Source organism: Dermacentor silvarum, chromosome 1 (assembly GCF_013339745.2).
Source record: "Dermacentor silvarum isolate Dsil-2018 chromosome 1, BIME_Dsil_1.4, whole genome shotgun sequence".
Taxonomy (NCBI): Eukaryota; Metazoa; Arthropoda; class Arachnida; order Ixodida; family Ixodidae; genus Dermacentor; species Dermacentor silvarum.
In genome coordinates, this window is record NC_051154.1 from 341,944,720 (window position 1) to 341,955,986 (window position 11,267).

Genomic DNA, 11,267 nt, shown 5'->3' on the forward strand with positions numbered 1-11,267 from the left:
ATTTTTGGATGATACACATTATTTCCCGGTTCCTGTGAAGATCATATCAACGAGATTCCACTGTATGTGCTCCGTCACAACAGCGAGTGTACATCACGCTATTTATGTGGTCCGTCACAAAAGCTGTCCACTTCGAGTTTTTATTTGTTTTACAAAGATTTTGTTCCGCTGAGGAGTTTGTCAAACTATCTACAGTGACAATGCTTGAAATTTCGTTAGATCATTCAAAGAGCTTCTGAAACTCTGGGCGACAATACAACACCCCGATTTCCTTGCCTCTTGCTCTCCTTCCAACATTCAGTGGAAGTTCACCTTCCCTGGTGCTCCATGGTGGGGAGGGTATTATGAACGACTTGTGAAAGACTGTGAAGACATCATCGTCACGAGCTTTGCTCTGTCTCACGAGCCGTTGCATGTAATGCGAGCAACTGCCAAGTTCCATGAAATCTTCTTCGCAGCCAGAAAAGGTTCTCTCACGGCCTACGGCTAGCAGGAAGACCTCCAGAGGTCCACCACAGAAGGTATCCCCACAAGTGATGATCTGAGAATATGGCCCACCTTTCTTGGTGATTTGTAGAATAGTGTCCCTTATTTTCTGGCGAATCCATTATTTCGGACTTCCAACTATTTGACTGTCCCCATCTAGTCTGAATTATCAGTCGGCAACTGTAGTAGAAAGCAGTGAAGAACACTTAAAAACTTTCAAAAATGGTAAATTTCGTTGTTTTCTGGAAGGTGCCACAAATCAGTACAATAAAGGAAAGCGTTACCACTGCACACACATGCAACTTCATCTGCAGTGCTTTACACCACTCACCATCAAGGCAGCTGAGTACATCTTCTGGGCCAGCTGCAGCTCCAACAGCATGTTGATGTCTGCACACAGCCCAGCCCAGAGAGAGAGAGAGGCATCAATCGTGGCAACAGTTTATCAACAGCAAGCAGCAGTGCTCACAAGGAAAGCAAGAACAAGTAAAATGCATATGTGGTAGCCTAAACAATGCCATTGCAACACAGCTGGTAATATTAATATACAGTCGAATCCCCCTACAACGAAATTTCCGCCACAACGAAGATTTTCCGATTCCCCATCAGCTGCCCATAGAAAGTAATACAAAAAAGTCCCTTCATAACGAAGGCGTTTTATTCGGTATTTCCATTTCAACAAACTTGTCAAGAACTAAACTGGGACTCAATTGAAATTGGAACTGCCGAGTAGTCAAATTAGAAGGCCCTTCCAAAGCTGTGACGATCGTACGTCCGCTTGAACGAGGTTTTCTTGAACGAAATTAAATTCAATGTACCGATTTGAGCCACTGCAATCCATAGCCACGCATGGCCATCATGCGCCTGCGCGAGACAGCACGGGATCACCTCAATCACTGCCTTTTTCTCCGTGCTGCGTGTCCGGAAGACGAAGCATAGATTGCGATAGCAGATTCGTAGACAGCTATACAAACTGAGGATAGTAGCTTTATCAGCCATATAAACTTGTAAACAATCGCTTACTAACTAAATTACCTTGCACGGTGTCGCGCGCGCACAGGTAACCATGAACACATCTCGCTCGACGATCGCAGAAACTCTCTGTCAACACCGTGGAATGAGAAGGCGCAGCAATAGCAGCAAGTGAATTGACCTCCGTGCCGTCTCTCACTTCAACGCGAACTAAACGTCAAAAGCACAGCCCACACGACTCTACCGGCACTAGTTGCACATTGCACACATCGCAGATCGCTTTGAAGATGAGGCCCACGCGGGCGCTCACTTTGTGCACGTCGCAGATTGCTTTCAAGATAGCGCCCGAGCGGCCGAGCCGCAGCCGCTGTTGTCAAGATGCTAACGTCTCATCTGGAGAAAATGATAACCCGCTAGACACACTGACTCCGACGACTGCTTTGAATGTAATGGATCCTTTTGACCTCATCATAAAAGTAATCAGAGCCCACGACAATGACATTGCGATGGCTCTTTTAACAGATTGTGAGACTCGTGTAATGCCTTTGCTTGCTGTGAAGTGTAAGAAATCCAGGCTGACCGACTTCTAGAAATAAAACTTCCGGAAAGTGCAAGCTTGCCAAGTTTGACGACTTTTGTCATAATTTTTCAGTGAAATTGATAATTCAAACAGCTTCATTGCGACGGTGCATGTACCGCAAAATGAGTGTATTGCGATCAGCCGGGCACGCGCGTTGGGTTAGGCGTCGGCCACAATGTACGAAAAATGCTGCAACAGCGGTGCAAAATACATTCTCTTGTGAAGTTGAGACTTTATGGACGGCCATCACTAGGTCTCAGCCTTTGCCCCCACGCCATTGCGTAGATTTCCCGGACGATGACTTCGGTTTCGTTGGTGGCTTTGCCGTTTGGCGTACATATATATATATATTGCAAGCACTATTAACGTACTTCGTCCTTTTCATTTGTACATAGCCATCATCACCTTCCCTGTTCTTCTACTTCTTCGCGCATGAGCTGGGGCGTTTGCTTTTTGGAATAAAAAGCGCTTGACAGCTCGGTCGGTCTCGGTCTTATAAAGTGGTGGAGGTACGTCAAGACCCCGACGTCCTCTCGCGTTCCCGTCCTCCCTGGAGCTACGTTCCGGTCGCCGCCTGCGCCCGGTTACCCCTACTATGATGGACACTTCCAACCCCGGCTCTTCCGGCGCCTCTAACCCTACCGCACAAACGACTCCGCCTGCGGTTCCCTCTTGGACTGTGACGTGCCCTCAACGCGATCCCCCTGTCTTTGCGGGACGCCGCGGTGATGACGTCGACGATTGGATCGACAACTACGACCGCGTGAGTTCTTGCAATAAGTGGACCGATACCCAGAAATTGCGGCACGTCGCATTCTACTTGACCGGTGTTGCACAGACGTGGTATTTCAATCATGAATCCGACATCTCGGATTGGTCCACGTTTACCGCCAAGCTGCGGCAAGTCTTCGCTTCCTCGTCTAGCCGTGCCGAAGTCGCCAAGCAGAAGCTGGGCACGCGCCTCCAACTTCCGGAAGAGTCGTACACCTCATACATAGAGGATGTCTTGGCTCTGTGCCGCCGTGCGAACCCTAGCATGACGGAAGCCGAACGCGTGCGACACATATTAAAAGGCATTGGGTCTGTCGCGTTCAACGCCTTCATCGTGCAAAATCCGGCTTCTGTCCAAGACATCACTGCCACGTGTCAGCGCCTGGACGAGATGCAGTCTCTTCGTCTTCAGCATGACAGTCGCGATCCTCAGGTTCCCCATTCTTCAGATCTCCGTGCTCTCATCCGCACCATCATCCGCGAGGAGCTTCAAGTATTAGACCTGAGGCGTTCACCTACTGCCTGTGCCCCAACCCCCACCTTCGACTTGCGCGAGATCGTAAAGCAGGAGTTGACAGCGATGACTACACCCACCACGCATCTTGCTCCGGTAGCGCGCCCCTCACCTACCTACGCGGATGTTGCTTCGCTCCCCACCCCTACCGTGACCTCCGTGCCTCCTGACGTTACCTATGACCATTTGGCCTCGATGGGAACCAGAGCACTTGCTGCGCCATCCTACCCCTCAGTGGCGTCCACCTCGTCCGGTTTGTTTTTACTGTGGTATACGCGGCCATATATCTCGCTTCTGCCGCCGTCGCCAGCAGGATGAAAGACGAGGCTATGCTGAGCACGAGAGAGACCGCACTCGCCGACCAGACTCCTACTATCCCGGTCCGTACTCGTTCCCTCAGCAGCGTTCACCGTCTCCTCCAGTTGCTCCCAATCTGCCTCATAGTTCCCGTTCGGCCAGACGTCGTTCTCCTTCGCCTTACCGGCGCTCTACATCGCCGCTTCGTCCCACTTCCCATCTTGCCGACCAGCACTCGGAAAACTAACTGTTGCAGTTTTTGGAGGGGAAACTGCTTCCTATCGGTCTTCAAAAATTCCTCCTGTTCGCCCGGCCAACATGCTTTATGTAACTGTTGAAGGTGTTCCCGCGTCTGCTCTCATCGATACCGGTGCCGCCGTTTCTGTTCTTCGTAGTGATCTGTGTTCACGGCTCCGGAAAGTGAAAACGCCTTATCTTGGACCTATTTTGCGTGGTGCTAATAATGCATTCATACACCCCGACGGACAGTGTACTGCTCGTGTTTTCATCGACGGCATTCGCCACCACATTGAGTTTATCGTGCTTCCAACGTGTATCCATGAACTTATCTTGGGTTGGGACTTCCTACATTCTGCTTCAGCCGTCATTTCATGTAGAGAGGAAGTTGTCCACATCGCGGATACAGCGCTTGCACCTGTTACAGATTCTTCACCTTCATGCGTGAACTTGGCCATTGATGAAGACTACGTCCTGCGTCCTGGTCACGAAGACGTTGTATCCGTAACATCCCGGCAGATCGCCGACGGAGACGCTCTAGTCGCCCCTTCTTCCCGCTGTACTTCTCGTGGAATCCTCATTGCCGCCTGTCTCGTCCGGTTTTCATGTGGCCGCGCCCTTCTGTCTGCCTGCAACACGACCCCAGATCCTGTGATGCTGCCCAAAGGGATGACTGTGGCTACCCTCGCCGACACTCAACCTATCTCTATAGTCACGCTTTGCCCTTCTTCATCGCCAGCACCTACCTCGGGTTTGGATGATTCCTTCCCTCCCCCAGCCGTTCTTGGTTCTGACCTAACCGCCGCGCAGTCCGAAGCCTTACTGGCGGTCTTAGCGAAGCACAAAGCCTGTTTCGATAGCTGTTCCCCTGTGTTGAGCCAAACTTCTGTGGCTTCACACCGCATCGAAACCGATGGTTCCGCTATCATACGACGACGCCCCTATCGTGTCTCGCCGTCCGAACGGAGGGTCATTGAACAACAGGTTGCTGACATGCTTGCGCGGAAGATAATTAGACCTTCATCTAGTTCCTGGGCTTCTCCCGTGGTTCTGGTAAAGAAAAAGGATGGCTCCGTTCGCTTTTGCGTCGACTATCGAGCGCTCAATAAGATCACACGCAAGGACGTATATCCAATACCTCGAATCGACGACGCTTTGGACACACTGCAAGGGGCGGAATATTTCTCCAGCCTTGATCTTCGATCAGGCTATTGGCAAATTCCGATGAACGAGACTGACAAAGAAAAGACCGCATTCATTACACCAGACGGACTTTATGAATTTAACGTGATGCCTTTTGGTCTTTGTAACGCTCCCGCCACATTTGAGCGCATGATAGATAACGTACTTCGTGGACTAAAATGGAAGACCTGCCTCTGTTATCTGGACGATATTGTCATCTTTTCGTCTAACTTCAGCCAACATCTTCATCGATTAGACGAAGTTCTCAAGTGCCTTGCAAATGCTGGTCTCCAGATCAATACAAAAAAATGCAAATTTGCAAGCAAGACTATAAAAGTATTGGGCCACGTCGTCTCAAAAGATGGCATCCAGCCAGACCCCGAAAAGATTAGTGCTGTTCTCCACTTTCCTCGGCCCCAGCAGCAGAAAGATCTACGTAGTTTCCTCGGCTTGGCTTCATATTTTCGTCGATTTATACGCAACTTTGCTGCCATAGCAGCTCCTCTACACAAGCTACTGGTTACCGGTGCCTCTTTCACATGGACTAACGAATGCGAATCAGCTTTTCAAGCTCTTAAGCAACATCTTACTTCCGGACCAGTGCTTCGCCACTTCGATGATCGAGCCCCCACCATACTCCATACTGACGCAAGCGCACAAGGTATTGGGGCAGTACTTCTGCAACGTAATGCAGCCTCTAAAGAGCAAGTCATCGCATATGCCAGCCGAACACTTTCTCCAGCTGAGCGGAACTACACCATTACAGAGCAAGAGTGCCTGGCTATCGTCTGGTCGATTCAGAAATTTCGCCCATACCTTTACGGCCGCCACTTCACCATCGTCACCGACCATCATGCTCTGTGTTGGCTGTCATCAATGAAAAACATGTCAGGACGCTTAGGACGCTGGATACTCCGCTTGCAGGAATATGACTTTGCAATAACGTACAAGTCTGGAAAAAGTCATCATGATGCAGACGCATTGTCTCGCTGCCCACTCTCGCTTTCTCCCGGTAACGCGCCGTCGCCTTCCCCACCACGTCCTTCCGATGCTACGCCTGCCTCACACCAGCTCTCGATAACGCCCCTGGACCTAGCTACGCTTTCATCACGCTCTGATCTCGTCTTGCTTCAGCGGGCCGACTCCTACTGTCGAACTCTCATGGATCGCCTTAGTGGATTCGCCGAACCACCCAACAGCCGCTTGCGACGCCAACTTCGACAATTTCGCCTGCAAAGTGGCGTGCTACACCGCTACGTTTATCACCCAACAGGTCACCGGTGGGTCCCCGTTCTACCTCGCTGCCTTCGCCGGCGCGTATTAGAGGCACTTCACGACGACGCATCGGCTGGCCACTTAGGCTTCCACAAGACTTACGACCGCATCAAGACCCGCTGCTTCTGGCCTGGCCTATCCACAACGGTGGCCAAATATATTGCCTCCTGTGCGTCATGTCAGCACCGAAAACGCTCGACTTCCCCTCCTGCTGGTTTACTACAACCTCTGCCTTGCCCGGACGCACCTTTTGAATTTGTTGGCATTGATTTATATGGTCCCTTGCCTTTGACACCCTCTGGTCACCGTTGGATTGTCACTTCGGTCGACCATTTAACCAGATATGCCGAGACTGCCCCTCTGCGAGCCGGTACCGCGTCTGAGGTTGCTGACTTTTTCTTGCGCTCCATCGTCTTGCGCCACGGGGCTCCTCGCGTTCTTCTGAGTGACCGTGGCAAGGCGTTTATTTCCCAAGTTCTCGAGGAAGTTCTTCGGGCCACTGATACCGTGCACAAATCTACTTCTACCTATCATCCGCAGACCAATGGCCTCACTGAGCGCTTCCACCGTACGCTGTCTGACATGATTTCCATGTACATCCGGCCTGACCACACGAACTGGGATAAAATTCTACCTTTTGTGACATTCGCCTATAATACTGCTATTCAACGGACTACCGGTTACAGCCCTTTCTTCCTTGTATACGGAAGATCTCCTTCCACCATATTTGACAGAGAATTCTTTTTAGCACCTTCTTCGCCTACCGCGTCCCTTCCAGAAGATTTTGCTGCCAGAGTTGCACATTGCCGTCAAATCGCCCGGCAAAGCACGGAAGCTACCCAAGCTGAGCGCAAACGTCGCTGCGACAACAAACGCCGTGACCTCCGTTTTCACCCTGGAGACCAAGTCCTGCTTTGGACTCCAGCCCGAACTCCAGGCCTCTGTGAGAAGTTCCTTCAACGCTATATTGGCCCATACACCGTTGTGCAGCAAACATCTGCAGTGAACTATCTCGTGCGCCCAGTACACTCCGTCACTGACCGGCGCCGCCGGAATGCCGAAATTGTTCACGTCTCGCGGATGAAGCCCTTCACTCCCCGTTTAGATAATCTGTAATCTGCGGCCAGGCTGGCCGCTTCCATGACGGGGGGAAGTTAGTGTAAGCACTATTAACGTACTTCGTCCTTTTCATTTGTACATAGCCATCATCACCTTCCCTGTTCTTCTACTTCTTCGCGCATGAGCTGGGGCGTTTGCTTTTTGGAATAAAAAGCGCTTGACAGCTCGGTCGGTCTCGGTCTTATAATATATATATATATATATATAGTAGTAACTGGATTTTTCAATGGGCCAAGCGTATTTAGGAAAGTCAGAAGCACAACTTCGCGGTTATCTTAGGTTTAATATTTTCCCAACAGTTTCGGTCGGTGGACCGACCTTTTTCAAGGCCGACCTTGAAAAAGGTCGGTCCACCGACCGAAACTGTTGGGAAAATATTAAACCTAAGATAACCGCGAAGTTGTGCTTCTGACTTATATATATATATATATATATATACTAATTCCTCCGTTACAATCACCATATATAGAAAGCAAACACGACTTCTTCCGTGGCGCGAAATGCCATGGGGGGACGGACGGGAGGGAGGGAGGGGAGGCGACGTTTAGCTGCGGCACCAAATGCGTATTTATATAAAAACATTGCGAGGAGAGAAGGTAGGTAAGATTTCCAACGCTGCTCGACGAGTGTCCCATTCTGATCTCGTCGAAAGCCTCCAAGCCGCCCCTAGAGGCACCGGCAACAGTCACCAACGCCGCCACGGGCGTTCGGTGCGAAGGTGGATAAAACGCCGATGGCGTCGACAACAGTTCTGCGCGTTGCTGGTGCTGCTGCATGTCGAAGTTTACACAGCTGATAAAACTACTATCCTTACTCCGTATACCTCGCTACTAATTTGCTATCGCAATTGATGCTTCGCCTTTCTGGTGAAACTGAGACAATTTTTATTATTTGAATGACTTCCCATGTGTTTTCCTCGCTTTTATATTTTGATCACTGACCAGCTTTAGTGTATTTTGTATGTGTACTCCCCCCCCCCCTTACGCCAAGCAGGGGCCTTTAAGGGAACAATAAATGATGATGATTAAAACTACCACCACAGTGAGTGGAAGCAATGCAGACAATGTTCAGTGGATGTTTGTCTTGAACAATGGGCTGTAGTTTACAAGTCTTTCATGGTAAACCACGCCCTATCACCCACAACTTGGCAGAGAGAGCCGTTAGGACACTGAAGCACGGGCTCTGCAAGACTTCATGGGGAACACTGAAATTCCAATTAGATCAGTTTCTCTTGTGCTATCGGTGCACCCACACCCCTGAATAATGTAAAAACGCCGGCAGCTATGTTACTGCAGCCCGTCAACCCCTGGATCGTAACACACCTTAAGGGGAATGAAGACTGCTGCATCAGCATGAACAATCTACAGCTCGTGACAAGCCATTGTGAGCAATTAAGGGGGGACGTGGCTTTGAAAATCAACTTCCTGAATTCTTCATGGATTTTGATGAAAATTGGCACAAATGTTTAGAATGTCTCCCTGATACTTCCATAAAAGTTTCAGAGTGATACCTTGAGAACATTTTATTGAGCAGAATTTTTCTCTCTTGAACTTTCTGGAGGGCCTGGGGAGCTTAAAAAACATGATGGAAGGCTCGTTGAGTATTGACTGCATAGCTCAATGCATGCTGAAGGTCGTGACAGTCTTACTTTTTTTTTTCGCAACACAAATTTTCTAGATAGTCATTTTTCAAGTTACCTTTGCACCAAGTACACTTTCGGGGTGAACGAATAGCCACGCCATAAATTTATAAAAAGTCAAGATAAAAATGCGAGACTGTCTCAACCTGCACTGTAGTCCAAGGAACGTGACAAAAAAAACAGAATCAAAATAGGCTAAACGGTAACGAAGAAATCAGCTCCAGAAACTGAGCAGAAAGGCGAAAAAACAGTTTTGAGAAAACGGCTCTCAAAGTTTCACCTTCTCTTCAGTTCTCTAAAACGCACCAAATTTGTAATCTTTGATGTGTTTTGTGATGTGGGGCTTCTTGGACATGTGGCCTCTGGTCTGCTGTGCCTTTGTTCTGCGTTTTTCATGTTTGTATGGCATTCTTTACTGCTGCTCTACAAAGAGCATGGTGCCTGGGTTTCAAACGAAGTGAGGTGCAGAACTATGTGGACATAAATATACAGTAGTTCTAGCGTTGTACCTGCAGACTGCCTCATTGATAGCAGTCTCTAGTACAGTCAGTGAGGCATTGTTTTCTTTTGGTAGAATCGACCATGTTACTGAATGAAGGCTCTCAGCAGCGTTCTGGATCATCTTCCATTGACAATAGCTATGGATGTTAGGAGAGCCACTGATAGATAGGCAGCAATGCAGCTGCTAGGTGCTTTCCAGCCTGTACTTTTGTATCATGCCTCACTTCTGCAGCCAGGTGTCTGTGCCAGCCCAAGTGGCCTAGTGAATAGAGCTCATGATGAGGTTCTCTTTATGAATTAAAGGGGTGGTATGATAGGTATTGTTACGAGATATCGTGGCATTACGATAACAGAGTCGGCGCGCGATGTGCTAAGTCGCGGGTCCGAGGTACCGATGTGCGAAATGCCTGGTCGCAGGTCCGCGGAATAGACGCTCGACGAGCTTAGTCGCGCAGTCCGAGGTGCCGATGCGCGAAATGCCTGGTCGCGGGTCCAAACGCTCGGTAAGCTCAATCGCGCAGTCCAAGGTGCCGACGCGCGAAATGCCTAGCCGCGGGTCCGAGGAATAGACGCTCGAGGTGTCGACACTCCATGAGCGATGTGCCGACACGCGAAATGCCCAGCCGCGGGCTCGAGGAGTCGACGCTCGAGGTGCCGACGCGCGAAGTGCCTAGGCCGCGAGTCCGAGAAGTCGACACTTGTTGAGCGATGTGCCGACGCGCGGAATGCGTAGCCGCGGGCTCGAGGAGTCGACGCTCGATTTGCTTAGTCGCGCAGTCGCAGGCGCCAACGCACGAAATGCTTAGGCAAGGATCCGAGAAGCCCGCGCGCGATGTGCTTCATCGCCGAGTCGGAGACGCCTACGCGCGAAAGGCTTAGCCGCGTGTCCGAGCATTCCGTGCCCGAAGCTCGGTCGCGAAGTCCGCGTCACCGATGCTCGGAATGCTTAGCCGCGGGTCTGAGACGTCCACAAAAAGCGGAATCGGCCACGCTACTGCGATGTCCGCGTAGCGCCCGCTTTAACACTCGTCGAGATTACGGAAACTGTCCGGAGCTCGCGAGGAGACCGCAACAAGCGGAGCAGACGACGCCATCACGGAGCGAGCACCGGACCAATGGCGAACCGCGCTGGAGTCACGTGGCGGGCGCGGCCAATCGGTGGCTCCGGCACGACCTTCAATCATTTGCTTTTTGTGTGCTTGTTTCTGTATGGAGGAGATAGCTGAAGCGGCAGATTTGAAGACGGAGAAATGCGCTTTCCAACGAGACCAAGATGGCGGCGCTCGGCTGCGCCGTTCCGGAGATATCGTGGCTTGAAAAACGCCGTTTTTCGCGATTTCCGTGCAATTTTTCGGCACCTTGGCTGATACAAGAATTTTTTAGAGCACTTCTACTTGGTTTTCAGTGATGATATTTCGGAATCAGATAGAATAAGAGTTACAGAACTGAAAATGTGATTTTCAAAAAAAATCGATTTTTAGCCATTTTTCGCGATGCGAAAGCCGCGTCCCCCCTTAAGTGCCGTAATTTGGCTATGACAGCGCATGCCAAGTAATGTCGTCACGACCCAAAAATGCTTAAAAACGAATGCTTTCAATAAATGTTGTTCAGTCCCTGCTAGCGTGTCAGTCGTAACACTTCTCGTCGATTCAACCCAACGGTAACTCTAGTGGCTGATGCCCGACGAAACAGCG

The 11,267-nt window shown here is 50.2% G+C and overlaps 1 protein-coding gene across 1 annotated transcript in view; it reads right to left on the reverse strand.

Moving 5' to 3' along the window:
• Positions 1-1,342: 1,342 nt before the first annotated feature.
• The window catches only part of LOC119444235 (hemicentin-2-like), a 133,096-nt gene continuing 123,171 nt past the window's right edge, over positions 1,343-11,267 (reverse strand). Inside the window, exon 11 of the mRNA XM_037708665.2 lies at positions 1,343-1,350. Coding sequence (XP_037564593.2) covers positions 1,343-1,350 — 8 coding nt within the window. The remainder of the gene's footprint in view (positions 1,351-11,267) is intronic.